General features: G+C 51.6%; 1 protein-coding gene across 1 annotated transcript in view; it reads right to left on the minus strand.

The window, feature by feature from the left end:
- Positions 1-4,847: 4,847 nt before the first annotated feature.
- LOC310813154 (striated muscle preferentially expressed protein kinase-like) overlaps positions 4,848-26,313 on the minus strand; it is a gene marked incomplete at both ends in the record, with an annotated part of 40,073 nt that continues 18,607 nt past the window's right edge. The window contains 29 exon segments of the mRNA XM_083682016.1: positions 4,848-5,097; positions 5,807-5,956; positions 6,081-6,156; positions 6,483-6,706; positions 6,809-7,048; positions 7,348-7,850; positions 8,088-8,275; positions 8,949-9,113; positions 10,094-10,216; positions 10,630-10,797; positions 11,589-11,705; positions 13,198-13,350; positions 13,762-15,127; positions 15,326-15,646; positions 15,648-16,505; positions 16,649-16,717; positions 17,533-17,575; positions 17,658-17,810; positions 18,011-18,037; positions 18,122-18,294; positions 19,233-19,310; positions 19,488-19,545; positions 19,752-19,952; positions 20,095-20,194; positions 20,900-21,068; positions 21,207-21,319; positions 21,465-21,637; positions 22,080-22,203; positions 22,291-22,497. Coding sequence (XP_083538142.1) covers positions 4,848-5,097; positions 5,807-5,956; positions 6,081-6,156; positions 6,483-6,706; positions 6,809-7,048; positions 7,348-7,850; positions 8,088-8,275; positions 8,949-9,113; positions 10,094-10,216; positions 10,630-10,797; positions 11,589-11,705; positions 13,198-13,350; positions 13,762-15,127; positions 15,326-15,646; positions 15,648-16,505; positions 16,649-16,717; positions 17,533-17,575; positions 17,658-17,810; positions 18,011-18,037; positions 18,122-18,294; positions 19,233-19,310; positions 19,488-19,545; positions 19,752-19,952; positions 20,095-20,194; positions 20,900-21,068; positions 21,207-21,319; positions 21,465-21,637; positions 22,080-22,203; positions 22,291-22,497 — 6,590 coding nt within the window.

Raw genomic sequence — 26,313 nt, forward strand, 5'->3', positions numbered from 1 at the left:
AGAGAAGAGCAGATCAGAGAAGAGCAGATCAGAGTAGATCAGAGAACAGCAGGTCAGAGAAGAGCAGGGTCAGAGTAGATCAGGTCAGAGTAGAGCAGATCAGAGAAGAGCAGATCAAAGAAGAATAGATCAGAGTAGAGCAGGTCAGAGTAGAGCAGGTCAGAGAAGAGCAGGGTCGGAGTAGAGTAGGGTCAGAGTAGATCAGAGAAGAGCAGGTCAGAGTAGAGCAGGTCAGAGTAGATCAGAGAAGAGCAGGTCAGAGAAGAGCAGGTCAGAGAAGAGCAGATCAGAGAAGAGTAGATCAGAGAAGAGCAGGTCAGAGAAGAGCAGGTCAGAGAAGAGCAGGTCAGAGAAGAGCAGGTCAGAGAAGAGTAGATCAGAGAAGAGTAGATCAGAGAAGAGCAGGTCAGAGTAGATCAGAGAAGAGCAGGTCAGAGAAGAGCAGATCAGAGAAGAGCAGGTCAGAGAAGAGCAGGGTCGGAGTAGAGTAGGGTCAGAGTAGATCAGAGAAGAGCAGATCAGAGAAGAGCAGGTCAGAGAAAAGCAGGGTCGGAGTGCAAACACTCTCGTCTGACGAATTGTAACGCGGTATGAGACTTTTTGGGTACATAACACAGACCTCACGTTTCGATAGCTATGATGCAGCTGCATGTGAACTACCCCTTTAAATACCAAAATATCACCATTGTAATAACAGATCTGCCGCTACTCACCGTGGAGTTGCTCCTGGTAGAGGGTCTGACTGTAGCCAGCAGGCTGAGAGGGGCAAGGGCCTTTATAACCTCCTCAGCCAGGGGGGTGGGGTAGGAAGGCCCAGAGGTGTGGTGGTGGTGGTGTGTGTGTGTGTGTGTGTGTGTGTGTGTGTGTGTGTGTTGGAGGACCCAGGAGGATGCAGGAGGACCCAGAGCAGTTAATGAAGAACATTCCTCCATGGTTCTTGTCCATGTTTGGACCTCCTCCCAGCCCAGGGCAGGCTTCTGGGGCCGGGGTCCGGGCTCCTGGCAGGCTTCTGGGGCCGGGGTCCGGGCTCCTGGCAGGCTGACAAGAGATGAGCACCAGATGCTCCAGACCAGTTAGCCTTATAGAGTCTTCTCATCAGGAGAGGAAATGCCTTGAAGAGCTATTAGGCTAAAGCCCCCAGAGAATTCTAAAATAAGCTAATAGGCTAGCTAAAGCCCTTGGGATGGTCTGGAGTAGCTAACGGCTAGCTAATGGCTGTGTTGCATTCCTGAGGAGAGAGGATGAAACAGGAGAGGTCCCTGGTGATGCTGCAGACACTCAGGTGGAGCTGGGGAGTGGTCGAGGAGTGATTAACTCTAGATAGTCGAGGAGTGGTTAGAATAGATGACCGTGGAGTGGTTAACCCTAGATGGTCGTGGTTGAGGAGTGGTTAACCTAGATGACCATGGTCGAGGAGTGGTTAAGGAATGGTTACATCCTAGATGACCTTGGTCGAGGAGTGGTTAGTCTAGATGGTCAAGCTGTGGGTAAGGAGCGGTTAGTCTAGGTGACCGTGGTCAAGGTGTGGTTAAGGAGTGGTTAGTCTAGTGACCGTGGTTGTGGTCAAGGTATAGTTAACCCTTGATGACGGCATTCACAGTGTGATCTAGTGGACCAGAATGGAAGTGTGACATCATCTCTAATGGACCCGAGTGGAAGTGTGATCATCTCTGTGTGCCCATCTCCGAGTGTCCGAGTAGTCTGGGCTCTAGAGTAGACCTCAGGGGAGGCTGGTGGAGGTAGAAATCGGAGGATGGGCTCATTGTACAGTAATGTATGGAATGGAATCAAACACGCTACAATTCCTCATTCCATTCCATGTATTACAATGAGCTTGTCCTCCGATTTCTACCTCCCCCAGCCTCCCCTGGAGTTGACCTTCACTTAATGGTTCATTCATGTCTGAGTTGTAGCTCGAGATTGATATGATTGATTATATTTCTGTCTGTATGTTTGTGTGTGAAATGCATCGTATGTGTGTCTATATGGTCAACCTTTCCATTATGTGTCTGTCTAGCTTGTTTTTAGTGTGTTATGATTGGAACCAGTTTGGAATGGAAGTGTGTCTGCGTCTGTCATTTGTTTTGTGATGTGTGTGTGTGTCATCGTTTGTGAGTTGGCTGCTGTCTTGGACCAGGAACCTGGATAAATAAAGGTTCCATACATTGTTTTTAAATTGATCTCTGTATGCAGCTGCCAGCAGTCTGGATGCTTGATAATACAACTACAGTGTTGGAGTTATCTGTCTTCCTATTGGTTCATGTGATGTCACCTCTAAGACAGAGAGGCCAGCAGCAGGTAGAAGTAGTGGCCTTTATTACCAGAGCTAGCCGTGTTAGATTCCACAGAACAGAAAGCTTTAACCAAGTATGATCACGCAACCAACCGATAAATAAACATATCAAACACACACAGAGCAATCCAATCACATAATACCTCAAAACAAAACCTTTAATTAAAGCTAATATTTAAGTTGTTGGTTTAACGAGCAGACACCTTTCTCTTTGGAGTCCCAGGAACCCTGAGTTGAGCTACAAGACATCCAGGAGATGTTACTGTGGTTCAGCTAAACTCTGTCCACCGACAACCTGAACACTCCTCAGGTCTGGAACGTTTCTTCCTGCTCTGACCCACCTTCCTCACGTCCACGACTCCAACACTCCCACCTGACTTTATACAGACCTCTATGACATCACACCTCTATGACATCACACCTCTGACACCTCTATGACATCACACACCAGTGCTCTATGACATCACACCTTAATGACATCACACACACAGCCTCCAAACATCGACCTCATACTCTGCTCTCGTTTACACAGAGAAGAAACCCTAATCAAAATTAAACTCTGATCAAACTAATTGATGCCATTGATCAATGAAAAATTAAATCAAATGTAATGATAATCAACTACATGACACACATTCACGTCATCACTTCATCATCTATATATAATATAACATATCTGCACCATTCATAATTCTAATGACCAGTCTGTGCTGACACTGCTGTAGGTAGTGGGTTGATTTGGGGTCAAAAATATTATAGAACAACAAAATTCAAACTTTAACTGAGAACGTGTGAAATGTAACTTCTCTTTTGTCAGCACTACGAAACCACTTAAAAACCTAACCCTGACCCTAACCCTAACCCTGACCCTAACCCTAACCCTGACCCTCACCCTAACCCTAACCCTGACCCTAACCCTAACCCTAACCCTGACCCTCACCCTCACCCTAACCCTAACCCTGACCCTCACCCTAACCCTTTTGTCAGCACTACGAAACCACTTAAAAACTTCACATTTTCTGGATCCAAATAATGACTGAACAACCTCTCCACACGTCTGGACCAACCCTAACCCTAACCCTAACCCTAACCCTAACCCTGACCCTGTGGCTGCTTTCATTCAGTAACCGTGCATCTTAGGAGTGGATTATACACCGTTCTGAGTTTCTGAGTTAGAATGATTCTGACCTCTAAGAGCACTTGTAAGATAACCCCCCCCCCCTCCTCTAGGGACACCTTACAGGGCCTCCCCCTCCTCTAGGGACATCCTACAGCCCCCCCCCCTCTAGGGACATCCTATAGCCCCCCCCCCCTCTAGGGACATCCTACAGGCCCCCCCCCCTCTCTAGGGACATCCTACAGCCCCCCCCCCCCCCCTCTAGGGACATCCTACAGGCCCCCCCCCCTCCTCTAGGGACATCCTACAGCCCCCCCCCCCTCTAGGGACATCCTATAGCCCCCCCCCCCTCTAGGGACATCCTACAGGCCCCCCCCCCCTCTAGGGACATCCTACAGGCCCCCCCCCCCCCCTCTAGGGACATCCTACAGGCCCCCCCCCCGGTCTGCTAGCTCTTACTGGCCATGAGTGTTCATGACCTCCTCCACTCTACTGGTCACATCTGAACCAAGTCATCTGAACCAAGTCATCTGAACCAAGCCATCGCCGCCCCAACCATGACCGGGTCAGTCCTTTACCTGCCAGTCCACCTGCATCAGTACACAACCTGCTTGTTAACAGCCTCACAGTAACAAAGGAAGAGAAGCTGCTGATCCTGGTTGTACTGTACAGCTCTTTAGAAATCTTAGGGTTAGGCTAACCCTAACCCTAACCCTAACCCTAATCTTAGGTAAAATCGTAGAAAGTTGTTAATAAAAACTAGCAGAGAAGATTCGCCTCATAAGATAACATGTCACACGTGCCTGATGCTCAGAGAACAGATGGTGCTCAGGTCTCTGAGTCCTTCATCATTGAATTCTGATGGAAAAGCGAATCCTTCACCTAAAATCTGGCTGTTTTCTTGTTTCACAGCCAGCGTTGTTCGAAAACACAAGAATCTTCAGGTGTGAAACTGTCAGCTTCAAAATATCAAAAAGAGAACAGAGGGTTTAGAACTCTGGGCTGGGGTTCCGCCCCGGATTAGGGAGGCAGGTCATGATGTAATAGAAACATGTGATACATGATATTAACCCCTGACTGACTGACCCTAGCACGACCATCCTGCAGCTGTATCATCATCATCATCATCATCATCATCATCATCATCATCATCTGCAGGTTCCTGAACCCTCAGTGGGGGGTCAGAGATCAGGTCAGAGATCAGAGAGGTCAGGTCCTGGTTGGTCAGAGCCAGTTCTGGAGGCTGTGATTATGTGACCATTCGACCCGAACCACCAAACCAACCCTCTCCTCCTCAGAGGCCAACCCAGTCTCCAGGCCCCAAGTCCTGCCTGAACCAGAGTGGGTCAACCCCCCCCCCCACCTCCTCTACCCCCTCCACCTCCTCCTCCCAGACCTCCTCCAACCCTAACCCTAGCCTCGTGTCTGGGAGCTGTTTCATTGGCTGACAGGGAAGGCGGGCATGGAGAGCGGGGAGGTGGGCGTGGCTGGGGACTGCGGTGAGCTCTGATAGGACCGAAGCAGGACCTTGTGCTTGGTGGCGTGGTCGGCCCGGTGCCTCTGCTGGTCGGCGAGGAGCTCCTTCAGACGGGAGGTGGTGAAGGTCAGAGTCTGACGTCTCAGTCTCATCAGGTACGCATCCTGCAGCCACGATGTACTGAAACAGTCCTTAATGGACGGACGCGCCCTGGCGGAGAGGAGAGGAGAGGAGAGGAGAGGAGGAGAGGAGGAGAGGAGGAGAGGAGAGGAGAGGAGGAGAGAGGCATGAACAGGAGGAGAGGAGAGGTGGAGAGAAGAGACAGGAATCAGGAATAGGCATGTATTTATAAAGGACTAGAAACAATCCTCAACATTATAGTGGTGTTAGTGCAGCTGTACTGACCAGGGTTAGGGTTAGGGTTAGGGAGTTACCAGGGTTAGGGTTATGTAGTTACCAGGGTTAGGTAGTTACCAGGGTTAGGGTTAGGGTTAGTTATTGTTATGGTTAGTTATGGTTAGGTAGTAACTAGGGGTTAGGGTCAGGGTTAGTTATGGTTATAATATATATGCCATTTAGCTGATGCTTTTATCCAAAGCGATTTACATTACAGTGAGTGCATACATTTCAGTATAGATGGTCCAGCAAGAATCAAACCCACAACCTAAGCATTGTTCGTGCCATGCTCTACCAACTGAGCCACATGGTTCTGGTTAGTTACAGTTAGGTAGTTACCAGGGGTAGGTAGTTACCAGGGTTAGGGTTAGAGTTAGGTAGTTACCAGGGGTAGGTAGTTACCAGGGTTAGGGTTAGGTAGTTACCAGGGGTAGGTAGTTACCAGGGTTAGGGTTAGAGTTAGGTAGTTACCAGGGGTAGGGTTAGGGTTAGGTAGTTACCAGGGGTAGGGTTAGGTAGTTACCAGGGGTAGCTGCAGAGGATCTTCTTAAGGAACAGCGAAGCACTCTGGGAGACGTTCTGGTAGAGTTTACTGAGGTCAAACTTGGCAGCCTGGATCCTCATCTCCGTTTCTGATTGGTCCAGCTCCTGGAAGGGCAGACGCCCACTCAACCTAGTAACATGGGGCGGGGGGCAAAGTTCAGGGACAGGAAGGGTGGGGTGGGGGTATAAGTCAGGGACAGGGTATTGACTCATTAATATCTGTTAGTGAAAGCTTTAACATTGACAGGACTCACATGATGAAGGTGAGCACTCCAATACTCCAGATGTCAGCTGGAGGTCCAACCACGTCTCCCTTCAACATCTCAGGAGCTGAGGAACAGTGAGGTCAGAACATCCACATTAACCCTGACCCTGACCCTGACCTTATCTGAGGACAACCATGAGGTCAGAACGCCCACATGTAGAGGGACCAGGGGAGGCTGGGGGAGGTAGACATCGGAGGACAGGCTCATGTGTGTTTGATACTATTCCTCATTCCGTTCCATGCATTACAATGAGCCCGTCCTACGATGTCTACCTCCACCATATCTTCAATCAAGTTGACAGACTGGACAGACAGACTAGTAATTTTTCCTCAACAGCTGTTTGCATAAAATGACAGAACCAGAAGAAGTGATGATGTAATGAAGACGTACACATGTACTCCAGGGTTCCGACTGGAGGACTGAACTGCTTCAGGAACAGAGGGTTGAAGGTCTGGGCGCTGCCGAAGTCGATGATCTTCACCACGTTCATGTACGTGACAATGATGTTCTCTGGCTTGATGTCCAGGTGGAGGACGCGGCGTGTGTGGAGGTAGTCGAGACCCTGCAGGATCTGGACGATGTAAGCCACCACATCATCCTCTGAGTACCGGAACCTGGAGGGGGGAGGGGGGAGGGGGGAGGGGGGGGGGGGCATAACAGGAATGTATGAATAAGGGAGGGACAGCCTACCTGTCTATGAGGGAGGGACAGCCTACCTGTCTATGAGGCTGTAGAGGAGCTCCTTGCCGCTGCAGCATTCTGAGATGAGGACCAGGTAGCGCGGGGTGACGTAGGCCTCGTGCAGCGCCATGATCTTGTCGTGGTGGAGCGACTTGAGGATGTCGTACTCCTGCAGGACCGTCTGCTTGCTGTCCGTCTCGTACGGGACGATCTTGGCCATGAACAGGTTCCCCGTGGCGTTCTCACGACACTCCCGGATCACGCCAAAGCGCCCCCTGAGACACGGACGCACGTTCCAGTTAGAAACGTCTTCGCCCCTCAGGGGAGGCTGGTGGAGGCAGAAGCCTGAGTGGGTTTGAGACCATTCCTCCACCAGCCTCCCTGATGCACATTTCAAGGGGAAAGTGTAGCACAGTAAGAAGTGGAAGACATTTTAGAAGAGATTGAAGTCTCTAAAGCATTACCAAGGTTGGATGACCTCATCAGCTCTATATAATCCATTTGTATTGATGCATTGATACTTCATTCTGAACAGTAAACATGAGAGATATGATCCAGAGGTTGCCGTGGTTACCTGGCCTTCTCGTCCATGAAGGTGTATGGTTTCTGGGGGACCCCCTGTCTCAGGGGCCCCTCCCCAGCCTTGCCCACGGGGGTCCTGCGTCCGGAGGGGGTGGCCCGCCCTGAGGGGGTCACACGGTCTACGACAGGCGTGAGGCTGGACACCAGGACCACCGGGGGGGAGAGGGTGGGGGCGGGGGCGGGGGCAGGGGCGGGGGCAGGGGCAGGGGCGGGGGAGGAGGAGGAGGGGGAGGGAGGGGTGACGCGGGCCGTGGAGGCTGGTATGTACATGGGGACCGAGGAGATAGGCTTACCGATAGTGGGGGGTGGAGTTACGAGTGGCGGGGGGGAGGTGGGGAGGGGTTTAGTCATGGGGGAGACAATGTTGATGGGACTCTGGGGTTTGGGGAATACTGTGGGGGGGGTGGGTTTGGTTGGGGCTGTTGGCTGAGCTGAGACTGATGCAGGCTTGCCGACATTGATGTTGAGGGTGGTCTTAGCCTTGGCGGGTTGAGGCTGGGCTGGGGGAGGGGGGTTCCGGGGCTGGGGCTGGGGCTGGGCTGGGGGAGGGGGGCTCTGGATGGCTCTATGAGAGGGAGCTTCAGTGACAGGCAGGGGGGCAGAGAGGGCTACGGCCTGAGTGGAGGGTTTGGAGGCAGGGGCGGGGGCGAGGGGGGGGGAGGGGGAGGGGGAGGGGGCGGGGGCGGGGGCGGGGACGGGTTTAGAGGGAATGGAGGTGAGAGGCTGGTCTACTGATATGGCAGGGGAGGGGGAGGGGGCAGGGGAGGGGGAGGGGACAGGGTGTTGCGTTGGGGCTGTAGATGATGATGTCAGTTTACTGGGGGCCAGTTTGATGGAGGGCACGGTCATTGATGACATCATGACCACAGGAGCGTTGGGGGCGGTCTTGACTACGACAGTGGCGCTGGACTTCTGGGGTTCTGCTGAGAGAGAGGAAGGTCAGAGGTCAGAGGTCAGAGGTAGAAGGGAGGTACAACACGTATTAGATGAGTTATAGATGAGTGAGTAGATGTGTGTGTGTGTGTGTCAGCTGTAGGTGTGTGTGTCAGCTGTAAGTGTGTGTGTCAGCTGTAGGTGTGTGTGTGTGTGTGTGTGTCAGCTGTAGGTGTGTGTGTCAGCTGTAGGTGTGTGTGTCAGCTGTAGGTGTGTGTGTGTGTGTGTCAGCTGTAGGTGTGTGTGTCAGCTGTAGGTGTGTGTGTGTGTGTGTCAGCTGTAGGTGTGTGTGTGTGTGTGTGTGTCAGCTGTAGGTGTGTGTGTCAGCTGTAGGTGTGTGTGTCAGCTGTAGGTGTGTGTGTGTGTGTGTCAGCTGTAGGTGTGTGTGTCAGCTGTAGGTGTGTGTGTCAGCTGTAGGTGTGTGTGTCAGCTGTAGGTGTGTGTGTGTGTGTGTCAGCTGTAGGTGTGTGTGTCAGCTGTAGGTGTGTGTGTCAGGTGTAGGTGTGTGTGTGTCAGGTGTAGGTGTGTGTATCAGCTGTAGGTGTGTGTGTGTGTGTCAGCTGTAGGTGTGTGTGTCAGGTGTAGGTGTGTGTGTCAAGTGTAGGTGTGTGTGTGTGTGTGTGTGTGTGTGTGTGTGTCAGGTGTAGGTAGGAGCAGTACCTGCAGGGTCCAGGCAGACCGGGTCAGACAGGTTGCTGTAGGGCCCCTGGCCCGCCTTGTTGACACATGCCACCCTGAACCTGGAGACGCCCCCTAGTGGCAGGTCCACCACATTGTAGTAGCAGTCTGCTATGCCTGTGGCTACGATCAGCCAGGTACCCTCATCTGGGGGGGGGGGGGGACAGGTGAGTCTGACGGATGTGACTAAACGAAGGAGATTCTAATCTGTTATATTCTACCTGATGGAACTGTCAGGACACAATAAGCCTGCTAGATATCTACTGGCCACTAGAGGGCAGTAACAACTCAACTGACTCTACATGGCCCTGGGAGTGAAACCTTGTTTTGTGGTCTGGGAGGCTGGCTTATCCTACATCTGAGTGCAGGACAATCTTGACCTGGATAAGTACACCTGGATATGGAGTTCAATTAAATAACAGTTGGAATATACCAACTCTTATTTAAGTAGGGTTAGGTTATGGTTAGGTTATGGTTAGGGTCAGGGTTAGGGTCAAGGTTAGGGTCAAGGTTAGGGTCAAGGTTAGGTTATGGTTAGGGTCAGGGTCAGGGTTAGGTTAGGTTTAGGGTCAGGGTTAGGTTAGGGTTAGGGTTAGGGTTAGGTTATGGTTAGGGTCAGGGTCAGGGTCAGGGTTAGGGTTAGGGTTAGGGTCAGGGTCAGGTTATGGTCAGGGTCAGGGTCAGGGTCAGGGTCAGGGTCAGGGTTAGGGTCAGGGTCAGGGTTAGGTTATGGTTAGGGTCAGGGTCCGGGTCCGGGTCCGGGTCCGGGTCAGGGTCAGGGTTAGGTTATGGTTAGGGTCAGGGTCCGGGTCCGGGTCCGGGTCAGGGTCAGGGTTAGGTTATGGTTAGGGTCAGGGTCCGGGTCCGGGTCCGGGTCCGGGTCCGGGTCAGGGTTAGGTTATGGTTAGGGTCCGGGTCCGGGTCCGGGTCCGGGTCAGGGTCAGGGTTAGGTTATGGTCAGGGTCCGGGTCCGGGTCCGGGTCCGGGTCAGGGTCAGGGTTAGGTTATGGTTAGGGTCAGGGTCCGGGTCCGGGTCAGGGTCCGGGTCAGGGTCAGGGTTAGGTTATGGTTAGGGTCAGGGTCCGGGTCCGGGTCAGGGTCAGGGTTAGGGTTGGGATGGTACTAACCCTGGGCTCTCCTCTCCAGGGAGTAGGTGCAGGGAGCCATGGTGTCTGAGGGTCTCCACAGGACCAGAGCTGTGTTCTTGTAGCGCTGCGGCACCTCAGGGGTCCCGGGGCGGTTAGGCAGACCTGGTGGGGGGGGGGGGGGGGGGGGGCATTAGACATGTAAATATAGGGCATGCTAACCCTAACCCTAATATAGTCTAACCCTATCAATCAAAACTTCATTTAAAATACAGAGCATGGAGAGCATGTTTTTCTCTCTCTCTCACTCACACACACACACACACACACACACACACACACACACACACACACAGACACACAAACAGACAGACAGACAGACACGGACACACACACATAGACACACACACACACACACACACACACACACAGACAGACAGACAGGCAGGCAGGCAGGCATACACACACACACACACACACACACACACACACACACACACACACACACAGACAGACAGACAGAGAGAGAGAGAGACAGACAGACAGACAGACAGACAGACAGACAGACAGTAGCTCACGTGCGAGGGAGAGCGTGCAGGAGCTGCAGATGGCAGCGAGGGGGTTGGTGGCGATACACTCATACAGCCCTGCGTCCTTCTTGGTGGTCTTCATGATCATCAGCAGCTGTCTGCCGTCAGGACAGGAGATCATGTTCATCCTGGCATCGATCACCAGGGGCTGCTTATCTGAGGACCACACACACACACACACACACACACACACACACACACACACACACACACAGGTTGGAACTTGTACCAGGAGTATCAACATCACGTGGACCTCGACATGTAAAGTTGCTCATGTTCAAGATGATAAAGAAAGGTTCAGAACCATGATCTCCTTCAGTCTCTTCAGATCTCTAACCCTAACCCTTACCTTAACCCTAACCCTAACCTTAACCCTAACCCTAACCTTAACCTTAATCCTAACCGTAACCCTAACCCTAACCCTAACCTTAACCCTAACCTTAACCCTAACCTTAACCCTAACCCTAACCTTAACCTTAACCCTAACCTTAATCCTAACCTTAACCTTAATCCTAACCCTAACCTTAACCCTAACCCTAACCTTAACCTTAATCCTAACCCTAACCCTTACCTTAACCTTAACCCTAACCTTAACACTAACCTTAACCTTAACCTTAATCCTAACCCTAACCTTAACCTTAATCCTAACCCTAACCTTAACCTTAACCCTAACCTTAACCCTAACCCTAACCCTAACCCTAACCCTAACCCTAACCTTAACCTTAACCCTAACCCTAACCCTAACCCTAACCCTAACCTTGGTGGGGGGTGGAGCATCACACCTTCTGACTGGGTCAGACACACAACACACTGTATTAACACTGTACTAACACTGTACTAACACACTGTACTAACACACTGTACTAACTCACTGGAGGGGAGAGGAGAGGAGAGGAGAGGAGAGGAGAGGAGAGGAGAGGAGAGGAGAGGAGAGGAGAGGAGGGTACCTTTCATCCAGGAGATGTGAGGGTGGGGGCTGCCTGCAGGGAGACAGCTCAGGGTGATGGGGTCTCCCTCCAGGAGCACATGGTCACGCAGCTTGATATGGAACACAGGAGGGAAGTCTGCAGGGGGGGAGAGGGAGGGGGGGCATAAAGAACGTGTTCCCAAACAACTGTTCAACAGAATAATCTCTTTTTGTTTTGTACTGTAAACATTATTGAACTCACTAACTGCCAAAGAGTTCCAGAACACTCACCACCTAGAGTGCCAGGTGTTTTATTTAGTATTTACCTAGCAACAATACTCTGATTGGCTACAAAATGAAGCATCACCATTGATACATTTTTGATTTTTTAACGTGAGAAGGTGTCCAGCCCGAAGGCCCACCGACGTGCACTGCCTGTGACAGTTCCATCTGAACATTAGGGGGCGGCAGAGACTGACTTATTACACTCAGGTTCATCATCATCTATGGAAGTTCAGTGTCGCAGCCTGATACCTGCCATGTGGTCCAGTTTCTGAAGCGGTCCGCTAGTTTATGTCTTAGTTGATTCTCTAGTATCTCTGGTATCTCTAGTATCTAGTATCTAGTATCTCTAGTATCTCTAGTATCTAGTATCTAGTATCTAGTATCTCTAGTATCTAGTATCTAGTATCTAGTATCTCTAGTATCTAGTATCTAGTATCTCTAGTATCTAGTATCTCTAGTATCTAGTATCTCTAGTATCTAGTATCTAGTATCTCTAGTATCTCTAGTATCTAGTATCTCTAGTATCTAGTATCTCTAGTATCTAGTATCTAGTATCTCTAGTATCTCTAGTATCTAGTATCTAGTATCTAGTATCTCTAGTATCTAGTATCTAGTATCTAGTATCTCTAGTATCTAGTATCTAGTATCTAGTATCTCTAGTATCTAGTATCTCTAGTATCTCTAGTATCTAGTATCTCTAGTATCTAGTATCTAGTATCTCTAGTATCTAGTATCTCTAGTATCTAGTATCTCTAGTATCTAGTATCTAGTATCTCTAGTATCTCTAGTATCTAGTATCTCTAGTATCTAGTATCTAGTATCTCTAGTATCTAGTATCTAGTATCTCTAGTATCTCTAGTATCTAGTATCTAGTATCTCTAGTATCTAGTATCTAGTATCTCTAGTATCTAGTGTCTCTAGTATCTCTAGTATCTCTAGTATCTCTAGTATCTCTAGTATCTCTAGTATCTAGTATCTCTAGTATCTCTAGTATCTCTAGTCTCTAGTATCTCTAGTATCTAGTATCTCTAGTATCTCTAGTATCTAGTATCTAGTATCTCTAGTGTCTCTAGTATCTCTAGTATCTAGTATCTAGTATCTCTAGTATCTAGTGTCTCTAGTATCTCTAGTCTCTCGACATTCTCTAGTATCTCTAGTATCTAGTATCTCTAGTCTCTAGTATCTAGTATCTAGTATCTCTAGTATCTCTAGTATCTCTAGTATCTCTAGTATCTCTAGTCTCTCGACATTCTCTAGTATCTCTTGTATCTCTACTATCCAGCGTTCTTAGGTTAAATCAGTCTTTGATCAACAGGGCCCTGTTGGACCAGAGGTCGTACCAGAGGTCGTACTAGAGGTCGTACCAGCGGCTAGTTTGGAGTACTGTCTGGACCGCAGCGAGCTGTTCTCCCGGGAGATGGCCGAGGGGATGTCCGGCTGGGAGGCTGTCTTGTTGTCACGGCGACCCCTGGTCAGACCCCAGCGGTCCCAGCGCGACCTCCGCTCCCCCTCCGTGTCTACCAGACGGAAACACAAACCCAAATCAGACTGGACCCAACAGAACCAGAACAGAGAGGAGAGGAGGGTTAGAACAATCAGGGTAGAGGTGAATATCTAACTTCATGAAAGAATACTTAGCTGGATTCAATCAAACCTGCACTGTAGAAAGTACATCAACGCTATGAAGAATGCACAGTGTTTTTATAGACTGCAAATATCAACAAATCGATCATATTACCTACAATAATCTCTGTGTTTTCATGGTGCAGGAAAATCTTTGTGAAGTATGTGTTTGAGTTTGAGCCCAATATGGGAAAATAGCAAACTCTCTCTGAAGAACGGATTTGATGTCAATGAGACCGACTTGGATTAATAAAGGTTAAATGATCAATTTAAATAAAACGTAATAAAACCATCATGTCTCGTACCCTTGGCCTCTGACTTCAGGCTGGTCATAGACTCCAGGGACTCAGATGACGCCCTGGTCCCCGCCTGGGCAGCCAGCTGGTTCTGGGCCACACCCCCTCCGGCGCCCTTCAGACCCCGCCCCTCTGACGCCGACCGACGCATGAAGGACAGGATGGGTGTCCTCTTGGTCTCCGTCTTCCCCTCCTTCTCCTCCCTCTCTTTCCTCTCCTCCTTCTCCGCCTTCCTCTCCTCCGAGGCGCTCCGTATCCTCATGGAGATCCCGGCCACCGTGGACTCGATCTTCCTCCTCATGGCGAGGACCGGAGACTCCGTGGGCTTCTTGACCTCCGGCTCAGTTTGTCCCTCCTGGCCACCGTCCATCCTCACCATCTCCATCTCCTTCCTCTCCTGGGACTGGGACCCGCGCCGGGCCAGCGCCCAGGACAGGCGTCGGCGGGGGGGGGTGGGCTCCTCCTCCTCCTTGGGGGGCCTCTCCTCCCGGCGCTCAGCAGATGGAGTCCTCTTCAGCCTCATGGACAGCCTCTTCATGAAGCCCTGGTCCTTCTGGGCTTCCCGCAGGTCCAGAACTGACTTGGACTTCTCCTCCAGCCTGCGGGGGCTCAGCTCCAGCGGAGCCCCCACCCCCCCTGGCCGGTACATCTCCTCCCCGGACTCTGTGGTGTCTGAGGAGGCGGGGGCAGGTCTCTCCTCAGGGCGGGACCAGGAGAGCAGCTTCAGGCCTCTGGTCAGGGAGGACTCTCTCTTCTTAAACTTGGCCTGGAACACCTCCTCTGAGGCGATGTCCTGGAGGACCGTTCCCCCAGGAGACTCACCCCTCTGGGGGCCGGGGGTCCGGGGCGGGCTGGGCTCCTGGGACAGCTGGTCTGGAGAGGCCACCCTGGAGTAGACGGCTGCGTGTTCTGACGGCACCGTGGAGGGTCCAGGGGCGACCACAGCGATGGGGGTCTGGTTGAAGGTGTAGACCATTGGAGTGGGCAGGTAGGGGGCTGGGAGAGACTCAGGGAGGACCACCGGAGTGGAGGGACTCAGGGGGGTGGAGGTGAGGGGCTGGAGGGAGGGCACCTGGATGGTCTGCATGATGCTGGCGTAGGCGGAGGTCCGGCCGTCTGGCAGCACCACGCGGGTGGGGGTGGACGGGGTCAGATACGTAGAGACCACGTGACCTGGGGGGGTGGGCCCAGGGGGCCGGGAGTACACAGGAGGAGAGGAGACCATGACGGAGCTGGTGGTGATTGTCATCTCAGAAGGCCTCACTGGCGACCTCACTTCCTCCTCCATCTCTTCTTCTTCTTTTTCTTCTTGGACTCTTTCTGTCTCTGGAGGTTCAGTCTCAGCCACACTGACACTCTCTTTCTCCTGCTCCTCCGGCTGTTCTTCTCTCTCTTCCTTCATCTCCTCCTCTGTGGGGAGACTGTGGGCCGGGGTGGAGGGGGGCGGGGCCGGGGGCGGGGTCGTACTGGGCCGCTCGATGCTGTCCGTCGTCACGCCGTCCGCTCTCTCGCTCACTGACCCCTCGCTCTTCATCTCCTGCTCCTCCTCCTGCTCCTCCTCCTTCTCCTCCTCCATCTTCTCGTCTGGCCTCTGCTGGGGCGGGTCAGGGCTGGGGGGGGGTTTGGGGGAGGGTTCCCTGGGTGTGACGGGCCGTGAGTCCAGCCTGACCTGCTCAGCGAGGCAGGACATGGAGGTGGCCTCCTGCAGCCGGCGCTCCTCCACCTGGGCCAGGGGGATCTCCAGGGGGGCTCCGGAGCGCCGGTGCAGGGGTGTGGGCTCCGCGTCGCCCTGGCTGAAAGATGCGCTCTTCCGCAGGACCTTGGCCTTGGGGACGTCGTCTCGGGGAGAGTCGGTGGAAGCCGCTCTGGTCAGGGGGGCCACACCCAGGCGGGGGGGGGGCGCGACCATAGCGTTCCAGGGACAACGCCCTCTTGTCGTCGCCCATCCCCAGCGTCTCCAGCAGGGGGCCCCGCAGGCCGCTCATCTTGTTGTCAAGGTTCCCGCCCCTCAGCAGCCGCTGCCTCATCAGCTCCAGCTTCAGGGCATAGTCTTCCTGGCTCATGGCCGCCGCCCCTGGGCTGGTGCTCCGCCTCGGCAACTCCATGGATACAGCCTTTTTCAGCACCCGCCTACCCTCGCCGGGCATCTCCGTGGCGACATCCTCCTCCGGGGTGATATGGAGGAGCAGGGCGCTGTCGGCCGAGCCCCCCCTCCTCAGCTCCCCCCTCCGCCGCCCCCCTCCCTCAGGCTTGTCCCCCTCCATGCTGGAGCCTCTCCGGAGAGGCCTCCTCTGCAGCTCCACCCTGGGGACCACCTCGCCTACAGGCTCCTCGTTCAAGGAGCCCTTATCGTTCTCCTGGGTCGACCTCTTCCTGGGCTGCCCCCTCCCCGCCCCCCCTTCTCCCTCCTTCACCTCCACCTCCATGGCCTCTGACCCCTGACCTCTACCTGACCCCGGCCTGTCCAGGGTGCCATTGGGCCAGCCCCCTCCTGCCTCCCCCGCTCCCCCCTCCCCCCCCTCCTCCTGCAGCTCCTTCAGGGGCATGTGGGAGCCGGGGAACTCGAGGGGAAGGGGCATGGGGATGAAGGGCAGCTCGTCAATGTCTTCGTCAGAGTCAGAGGAGGAGGATGGCGGTGGCGAGCCCTCTTTGAGGTAGCGAGGGACGGCGATGGAGATGTGGCTCGACGAATCGTTGAGCAGCTCAGGGATGGAACGCATCACCATCTTAGACTTGTAGCTGATCAGAGACCTCTGAAGACCAGGCAGGATCACAGGTAGAACCACAGGTGGAGATAACGTGAGACAAACACATCAACAGAATGACAGAATGACAGACAAACAATAGAACAAATGTTTTATGATTTACATTTCTAAAGTTGTGAAAACAGCCTCACCTGCCACTTCCTGCGGGAGACAAACTTCTTGAGAGCCTCCGTACTGATGGCCTTGCCCTTTGTCAGAGTCTGAGGAGGAGGAGGAGGAGAGTAGGAGAGGGAGGGAGGAGGAGGAGGAGGGAGGACAGAGAGGGAGGAGAGGAGGAGGAGGAGGAGGGAGGACAGAGAGAGAGAGGAGAGGAGGAGGAGGAGGAGGGAGGACAGAGAGAGAGAGGAGAGGAGGAGGAGAGGAGGAGAGGGAGGGGGGAGGAGGAGGGAGGAAAGAGAGGGAGGAGAGGAGGAGGAGGAGGGAGGACAGAGAGGGAGGTGAGGAGGAGGAGGAGGGAGGACAAAGAGAGAGAGGAGAGGAGGAGGAGGAGGGAGGAAAGAGAGGGAGGAGAGGAGGAGGAGGAGGAGGGAGGAGGAGGGAGGACAGAGAGAGAGAGGAGAGGAGGAGGAGGAGGAGGAGGAGGAGAGGAGGAGAGGGAGGGAGGAGGAGGAGGGAGGAGGAGGAGGAGGGAGGACAGAGAGGGAGGAGAGGAGGAGGAGGAGGAGGGAGGAGAGGGAGGGAGGAGGAGGAGGGAGGACAGAGAGGGAGGAGAGAGAGGAGAGGAGGAGGGAGGAGGAGGAGGAGGAGGAGGGAGGAGGAGGAGGAGAGGACAGAGAGGGAGGAGGAGGAGGGAGGAGAGGGAGGGAGGAGGAGGAGGGAGGAGAGGGAGGAGAGGACAGAGAGGGAGGACAGGGAAACAGAGGAGAGCAGCATCAGCTGACCAGCTACTTCTGGAGGGAACACTCTGACAGCCTGGAATATGACAACATTTACACTCATATTCAAATATGAAATGAATGAAGTGAAATGGAGCTGAATTCAGTCCGGTCCACTTCTGGTCCAGTTCTGGTCCTACCTTGAACCAGGGCTGACGCAGACACTCTTGGGTATCAGGCCTCCTAAAGGAACCACATGAAACCATTAGACCTGATCTGTTAGACATGGATGTGGACCTGGATCTAGTTAGGCTGAGTGACTCACAGTCTGTCCACCACCAGCAGCTTGATGATGAAGCCCCTGGCCTCCCTGCAGAGGTCAGAGGTCATGTTCTCCTCAAAGGCCACCACATTGTTCCTGATGTTCATCACAGAGCTGCGGTCATTCTCCCCCGCAAACGGAGACACACCGGTCAGGCTGACACACACACACACACACACACACACACACACACAGATACACACGTTAACTTCTCCCTCCCTCTCTAATTCAATTCTATTGGTTTATAAAACACCCACACTTTTCTATTGTTTTATTATAAGCTTATGAATCAACCAATTCTAATTGGCCACTTTATGTTTTTGATCTCTAAATGGACTAATCAAAAAGTCACCTACCACAGGTATGTGATGACTCCAACAGGCCTGGGGGGGGAGAGAAGAGAGTTAGGAGGAGAGGAGAGGGGGAGAGAGTTAGGAGGAGAGGAGAGTAAGGGGGTGAGGCTTTACCAGATGTCAGTTGCCTTGGATACAGGCGTCTGGTTGACGATCTCCGGGGCAACAAACTCTGGCGTTCCGTACTTGCAGTACTGAGCCTCGTCAGGAGTCGCCACCATGGCGTTACCAAAGTCACAGATACGGATCTGGTCGCCATGGGGATCCGCCATCAGGATGTTGTCAGGCTAGAGGAGAGACCAGGGGTCAGAGGTCGACCAATCAACACACAGCAACACAGGGACGAGGAGAAGTAATATTACCCTGACTGAGTTTACACCTTCATGTCCAGCTGTATAACTGTAGTATAACTAGTATAACTGTAGTATAACTGTAGTATAACTAGTATAACTGTAGTATAACTGTAGTATAACTGTAGTATAACTGTAGTATAACTAGTATAACTGTAGTATAACTGTAGTATAACTAGTATAACTGTAGTATAACTGTAGTATAACTGTAGTATAACTAGTATAACTGTAGTATAACTGTAGTATAACTAGTATAACTGTAGTATAACTGTAGTATAACTAGTATAACTGTAGTATAACTAGTATAACTGTAGTATAACTGTAGTATAACTGTAGTATAACTGTAGTATAACTAGTATAACTGTAGTATAACTGTAGTATAACTAGTATAACTGTAGTATAACTGTAGTATAACTGTAGTATAACTAGTATAACTGTAGTATAACTAGTATAACTGTAGTATAACTGTAGTATAACTGTAGTATAACTGTAGTATAACTAGTATAACTGTAGTATAACTGTAGTATAACTGTAGTATAACTGTAGTATAACTAGTATAACTGTAGTATAACTGTAGTATAACTAGTATAACTGTAGTATAACTAGTATAACTGTAGTATAACTAGTATAACTAGTATAACTGTAGTATAACTGTAGTATAACTAGTATAACTGTAGTATAACTGTAGTATAACTAGTATAACTGTAGTATAACTGTAGTATAACTAGTATAACTAGTATAACTGTAGTATAACTGTAGTATAACTAGTATAACTGTAGTATAACTGTTATCCAATTTTATTCAGGTGTTTACCTTGATGTCCAGGTGGATACCAGGTGTTTACCTTGATGTCCAGGTGGATACCAGGTGTTTACCTTGATGTCCAGGTGGATGATGTTCTGGTGGTGAAGGTAGTCCACGCCCTCCAGCAGCTGTCTCATGCAGGAGCGGACCTGTCCCAACCCCAGATCATTATCATTAACACCAGATCATTATCATTAACACCAGATCATTATCATTAATACCAGATCATTATCATTAACACCAGATTATTATCATTAATACCAGATTGTTATCATTAACAGCATATTACAGATTATTATCACACACACACACACACAGTGACTCACGTCAGACTCCATCAGTGTCGACTTCTTAGTGAATCTCTCCAGAAGCTCCTCATTGCATCTTCACATGTTGATCAAGGAGAAATGACATGACTGACGTGTGTGTGTGTGTGTGTGTGTGTGTGTGTGTGTGTGTGTTTGTACGTGTGTGTGTTTGTACATGTGTGTGTGTGTGTGTGTGTGCGTGTTTGTACATGTGTGTGTGTGTGTGCATGTGCATATGTGTGTGTGTGTGTGTGTGTGTGTGTGTGTGTGTGTGACAGATACAGCTCGGTGATGATGATGATGGCGTTCTTCTTCTCGAAGGCGTCGTGGAGGTGGAGCAGCCTGTGGTGTTGCAGGCGGGCGAGCAGAGCCAGCTCCCTCAGGACCGGCGCCTTCCTCTCGGCCCTGGCTGAGATGAACTTGGCAGCGTACTCCTCCTTCCCGCCCTTCTGACTCACACGCTTCACGTAGGAGAACGCCCCCCTGCAGACACAGGGAGAGGAGCTGTAATGACCTAACATTAACCTCTGACCCCTGACCCTGACCCCTAACCCTGACCCCTGTCCTTGACCTCCAGACTGACTGACCTGCTGACCCCTGACCCTTGACCTCCAGACTGACTGACCTGCTGATCTCCTTGTGGATGTCATAGACGTCCGTCAGACGTCTCATCTTCCTGAGGAGGGAGGCTTCGTCCTCCACCGTCCTCTCTGTCTGGGCCGGTGCTGCAGGGGGGTGGGGGATGGTGGGGGGTGGGGGGGAGGGAGGGGGTGATGGTGGGGGTGGGGGGGGGGGGTGGATGGTGGGGGGTGGGGGGGAGGGAGGGGGTGATGGTGGGGGGTTGGGGGGGAGGGAGGGGGTGATGGTGGGGAATGGTGGGGGGTGGGGGGGAGGGAGGGAGGGGGTGATGGTGGGGGTGGGGGGGGGGGGTGATGGTGGGGGTGGGGGGGAGGGAGGGGGGTAGATGGTGGGGGGTGGGGGTGGGGGGGAGGGAGGGGGTGATGGGGGGGGGGTGGATGGTAGATAGTGTGTTATCATTATTTCTTCTTTTGGTTCTCCACTCCAAAAGTTTCCATTTGAAATCAAACAGTGACTGTGAGGTTAAAGCAGATATCCACAGCTGCTATTTGATGGTATTTGATGGTATTTGGTGGTATATGATGGTATTTTATGGTATTTGATGGTATTTGATGGTATATGATGGTATTTGATGGTATATGATGGTATATGATGGTATTTGATGGTATTTGATGGTATTTGATGGTATTTGATGGTGACATTTGATAAATTTGTCCCATCACTTCAGGGGGACGATGCATTAAAAGTGTCATTTCTGAATGGTGAAAGTAATATGAACACAACTAAAGGCTGGAAATCTCTACTTTAACCCCCCCCCCCCCCCCCACTCACCCCCCCCCCCCCCCCCTCACCTGTGTGGACGGTGAGTTGAGCCTTGCAGCTGACGGCCCCGGCCAGGTTCTGGGCGGTGCAGGTGTAGACAGCTGAGTCCTCGGGTCTGGTGTTGACGATCACCAGAGAACACTCAGTATCGTCGTACACAAACGTCAGATGGCTGCTCTCCGACAGCAACGTGTCGTCCTGGAAACACAGCCACAAACCATAGCAACCAGTCTGTTTGATGTCTGAATATTCTCTTGCTCTCTTACACACACACACACACACACACACACACACACACACACACACACACACACACACACACACTGGTGTGTGTACCTTGAACCACAGTATGTCAGGGACAGGCTTGCCCTCCACCACCACAGCGAAGCGTGGCGTCTCTCCTACATGAACGTCCAGGTCCTCCATGATGGACTCAAAGGTAGGGGGCGCTAGAGAGACACAGGAAACACTGAGGAACTCACATTTACTTTCCACTGACCCACGTACCTGCCTCTTCTGCAGACTGTGTTAGCCAGCTGAGCTGAAGGCCAGGTACACCTACAGACTGTGTTAGCGTGTGGAGCTGGAGGCTACCTGCCATCTCCACGGTGACTGTGCAGGAGGCGGAGCCGTACGGGTTGGAGGCCACACACTCCAGTGGCCCGACGTCTGCGACTGACACCCTCTGGACCGTCAACTGGTGCTGGTTGTCATCTGGCATGCTCATCTCATACAGGCCCGGCCGGCTGGCCAGAACCATGCCCCTCCTACAGGGACCACAGGACTGGTTACATCACATACAGTTCATACAGTACTGACACAGGAGATACAGTACTGACACAGGAGATACAGTACTGACCCAGGAGATACAGTACTGACCTGGTTCATACAGTACTGACCCAGGAAATACAGTACTGACCTGGTTCATACAGTACTGACCTGGTTCATACAGTACTGACCCAGGAGATACAGTACTGACCTGGTTCATACAGTGAGAGGATGACAGGTGAGTTTAGACCTGGTTTACTACAGAGACAATCAGACTGTTTAGACTCTCACTAAGTGGTCTCAGGTGTAACTGGTCTAACTGGTCTGAGGTGTAACTGGTCTCAGGTGTAACTGGTCTAACTGGTCTGAGGTCTAACTGGTCTAACTGGTCTGAAGTGTAACTGGTCTCAGGTGTAACTGGTGTGAGTAGTGTTGTTGTACCTCTTCCAGACGAGTGTAGCGGTGACGTGGTTGAGGGTGATGGTGATGCTGACTGACTGGTTCTCCATCACGTACACCACGTCAGGCTTGTCCACCATGACCGGCGCCTCCTGCTGGTATGGACCTGCAAGCACACACACAACATAGAGATAGAGGAGATTGTATTTGTGTCTGTGTCTGTACTGTGTCTGTACTGTGTCAGTGGTCCTACCTCTGTCTAGTAGCTGGGCCGGGTCGGTGGAGGGGGAGGGCTTAGAGAAGGCCTTGGAGGTGATTGACAGGACCCTGAAGGAGTATCGGAGCCCCTTGGACAGGGAGGTGACGGTGTAGGAGGTCTCCTTCAGGCTGGAGGCGATGATGGACCACTGGATGGACCCCAGTACCTGCTGCTGCACCGCAAACAGCACTGAGCTGGGGTCTGGAGGGAACACACACACTGTACATTACACATTACACACACACACTGTACACACACATTACACACACACACACACACTGTACACATACATTACACAAACACACACACACTGTACACACACTCAGGGTGGGAATTTCACGACGGCCACGACGGCCATGGCCGTCGTTGCCCCGCACTTTGGCCTTGATGCCCTGTGAAAAAATGTTCAATTTACGGCCAAGGTGGCCTTTGTGCCCCTGTCAAAGTTCCAGTGTAAACAACGCTAGTGACGCGTGGTGGGCTTTTATGGAATTACAGCCACCCTAGTGCGCACAGTAGGCTAGTCCCGTCTGTGGATCAGAGCACAGTAGGCTAGTCCCGTCTGTGGATCAGAGCACAGTAGACTAGTCCCGTGTCTGTGGATCAGAGCACAGTAGGCTAGTCCCGTGTCTGTGGATCAGAGCACAGTAGGCTAGTCCCGTCTGTGGATCAGAGCACAGTAGGCTAGTCCCGTGTCTGTGGATCAGAGCACAGTAGGCTAGTCCCGTCTGTGGATCAGAGCACAGTAGGCTAGTCCCGTGTCTGTGGATCAGAGCACAGTAGGCTAGTCCCGTGTCTGTGGATCAGAGCACAGTAGGCTAGTCCCGTGTCTGTGGATCAGAGCACAGTAGGCTAGTCCCGTCTGTGGATCAGAGCACAGTAGGCTAGTCCCGTGTCTGTGGATCAGAGCACAGTAGGCTAGTCCCGTGTCTGTGGATCAGAGCGATGCTCTGCTGTGATTGTTCCAAAATAGAACTTGCGCAACTTCGCGAGCCGCGCAGGTGAAGTATCAACATCACATGCAAGAAGAACGTCAACCAGCCTCCTCCTCAGCCTCCTCCTCAGCCTCCTCCTCAGCCTCCTCCTCAGCCTCCTCCTCAGCCTCCTCCTCAGCCTCTCAAAACGGGAGCAAGACAAGCACAGCCTATTTAAAGTCGACTCGTTAACGTTACATGTTGCCTCTTGAAAACTAGCGATAGCTAGCTAGTTGGGATAGCGCTGACGTCTTCCCTCCCTCAGGGAAAAGGGCTCGACATCTAGTGTTGCTTCTACTAGCAGATAGCTGTCAGCTACGGTCAGCTTGCAATCTAGGATTTTTCTTGCTAAGCGGTTTTGATATAATACATGACTGACTTATGTGGTTTATGGCTGAACTTAACGTATACGTTTAAGAAACGCTATTGCTATTCAGCCATTTGTAATGTTAAAACGACTGGTGTTGACGTTAGTGCTACACCTTTCTGTCATGTTGATTGACTAGCGACAGCTGGTGATCTATCACTAGTTAGGATACGTCTCTCTTTGGAGGGAAAAAAAGGTCGGCATCTATAAGTTACTTGAACCTGTGAATTTAGCCACTTCTCGCCAGTCCAAATACCCACAATTAAATTTTAGCTCACTATTGTCACTCCAATATCTGACACTCGCAAAATGCCAAGAGGGTTACCTAGGCTAGAGGGTTACCTAGGCTACAGGGTTACCTAGGCTAGAGGGTTACCTAGGCTACAGGGTTACCTAGGCTAGAGGGTTACCTAGGCTACAGGGTTACCTAGGCTGGAGGGTTACCTAGGCTAGAGGGTCACCTAGGCTAGAGGGTTACCTAGGCTAGAGGGTTACCTAGGCTAGAGGGTCACCTAGGCTAGAGGGTTACCTAGGCTAGAGGGTCACCTAGGCTAGAGGGTCACCTAGGCTGGAGGGTTACCTAGGCTAGAGGGTTACCTAGGCTGGAGGGTTACCTAGGCTAGAGGGTTATCTAGGCTAGAGGGTTACCTAGGCTAGAGGGTTATCTAGGCTAGAGGGTCACCTAGGCTAGAGGGTTATCTAGGCTAGAGGGTCACCTAGGCTAGAGGGTTATCTAGGCTAGAGGGTCACCTAGGCTAGAGGGTTACCTAGGCTGGAGGGTTATCTAGGCTAGAGGGTTATCTAGGCTACAGGGTTACCTAGGCTAGAGGGTTACCTAGGCTGGAGGGTTATCTAGGCTAGAGGGTTACCTAGGCTAGAGGGTTACCTAGGGTACAGGGTTACCTAGGCTAGAGGGTTACCTAGGCTACAGGGTTACCTAGGCTAGAGGGTTACCTAGGCTACAGGGTTACCTAGGCTACAGGGTTACCTAGGCTACAGGGTTACCTAGGCTAGAGGGTTACCTAGGCTGGAGGGTTACCTAGGCTAGAGGGTCACCTAGGCTGGAGGGTTACCTAGGCTGGAGGGTTACCTAGGCTAGAGGGTTACCTAGGCTAGAGGGTTACCTAGGCTAGAGGGTTACCTAGGCTAGAGGGTCACCTAGGCTAGAGGGTTACCTAGGCTAGAGGGTTACCTAGGCTAGAGGGTCACCTAGGCTAGAGGGTTACCTAGGCTAGAGGGTCACCTAGGCTAGAGGGTCACCTAGGCTAGAGGGTTACCTAGGCTGGAGGGTTACCTAGGCTAGAGGGTTACCTAGGCTAGAGGGTTATCTAGGCTAGAGGGTTACCTAGGCTGGAGGGTTACCTAGGCTAGAGGGTTATCTAGGCTAGAGGGTTACCTAGGCTGGAGGGTTACCTGGGCTAGAGGGTTACCTAGGCTAGAGGGTTACCTAGGCTAGAGGGTTACCTAGGCTAGAGGGTTACCTAGGCTAGAGGGTTATCTAGGCTAGAGGGTTACCTAGGCTAGAGGGTTACCTAGGCTAGAGGGTTACCTAGGCTAGAGGGTTATCTAGGCTGGAGGGTTACCTAGGCTAGAGGGTCACCTAGGCTGGAGGGTTACCTAGGCTAGAGGGTTACCTAGGCTGGAGGGTTATCTAGGCTGGAGGGTTACCTAGGCTACAGGGTTACCTAGGCTAGAGGGTTACCTAGGCTAGAGGGTTACCTAGGCTAGAGGGTTACCTAGGCTACAGGGTTACCTAGGCTAGAGGGTTACCTAGGCTAGAGGGTTATCTAGGCTGGAGGGTTACCTGGGCTAGAGGGTTACCTAGGCTAGAGGGTTATCTAGGCTAGAGGGTTACCTAGGCTAGAGGGTTATCTAGGCTAGAGGGTTATCTAGGCTAGAGGGTTACCTAGGCTAGAGGGTCACCTAGGCTAGAGGGTTACCTAGGCTAGAGGGTTACCTAGGCTAGAGGGTTACCTGGGCTAGAGGGTTACCTAGGCTACTGCACCTGACAGCTGACTGACTCCTGCTGTAAAGTCAACAATAGTTGCGTTACCATCAAACATCTTAATGCACGCAGATGCGCATTTTCTGTAGCCGAATTGTCACGAATGCAAGATAGAATAGTGCTGGATAGTGCAGAATGAGCTGGATGGAAACGCAACCAGTGTTGGGAAGTAACTGAATACATGTATTTGGGATTACGTATTCAGAATACAAAATTATGAGTAACTGTATTTTGTTACAGTTACATTTTCATTGAGTGGTATTTAGAATACAGTTACTTTGGTCAATTGTAGGGGTTACTTTTGGAATCCTTCTTATATGGATTTCTGGGCTTTTTGAACTCAAATTCTGACATTTCTTTTGTTTTTCAATGTTTTTAAATTAAAACAAATGTTTTAATACATAATTAATGTTTCTTGGTGAATGAGAATGTTAAGGTATCAATCTGAAAGGTAAAACCAGCGTAATTTAACCCAACGGCCTTTGTGCCCTTAAAAAAACTGTGAATGGGAAAGCCAAATGGCCTTGCCCCTAAAATGACGAAATTCCAAGCCTGACACACACATTACACACACACACACACTGTACACACACATTACAGTACTGGAATCTGAAAAAGCACATCCATAGAACATTCCATACTGAACTGAACTCATCAGGGGAGGCTGGTGG

The sequence above is a fragment of the Argentina silus genome (assembly GCF_951799395.1).
Source record: "Argentina silus genome assembly, chromosome: 12".
NCBI classification, from domain to species: Eukaryota; Metazoa; Chordata; class Actinopteri; order Argentiniformes; family Argentinidae; genus Argentina; species Argentina silus.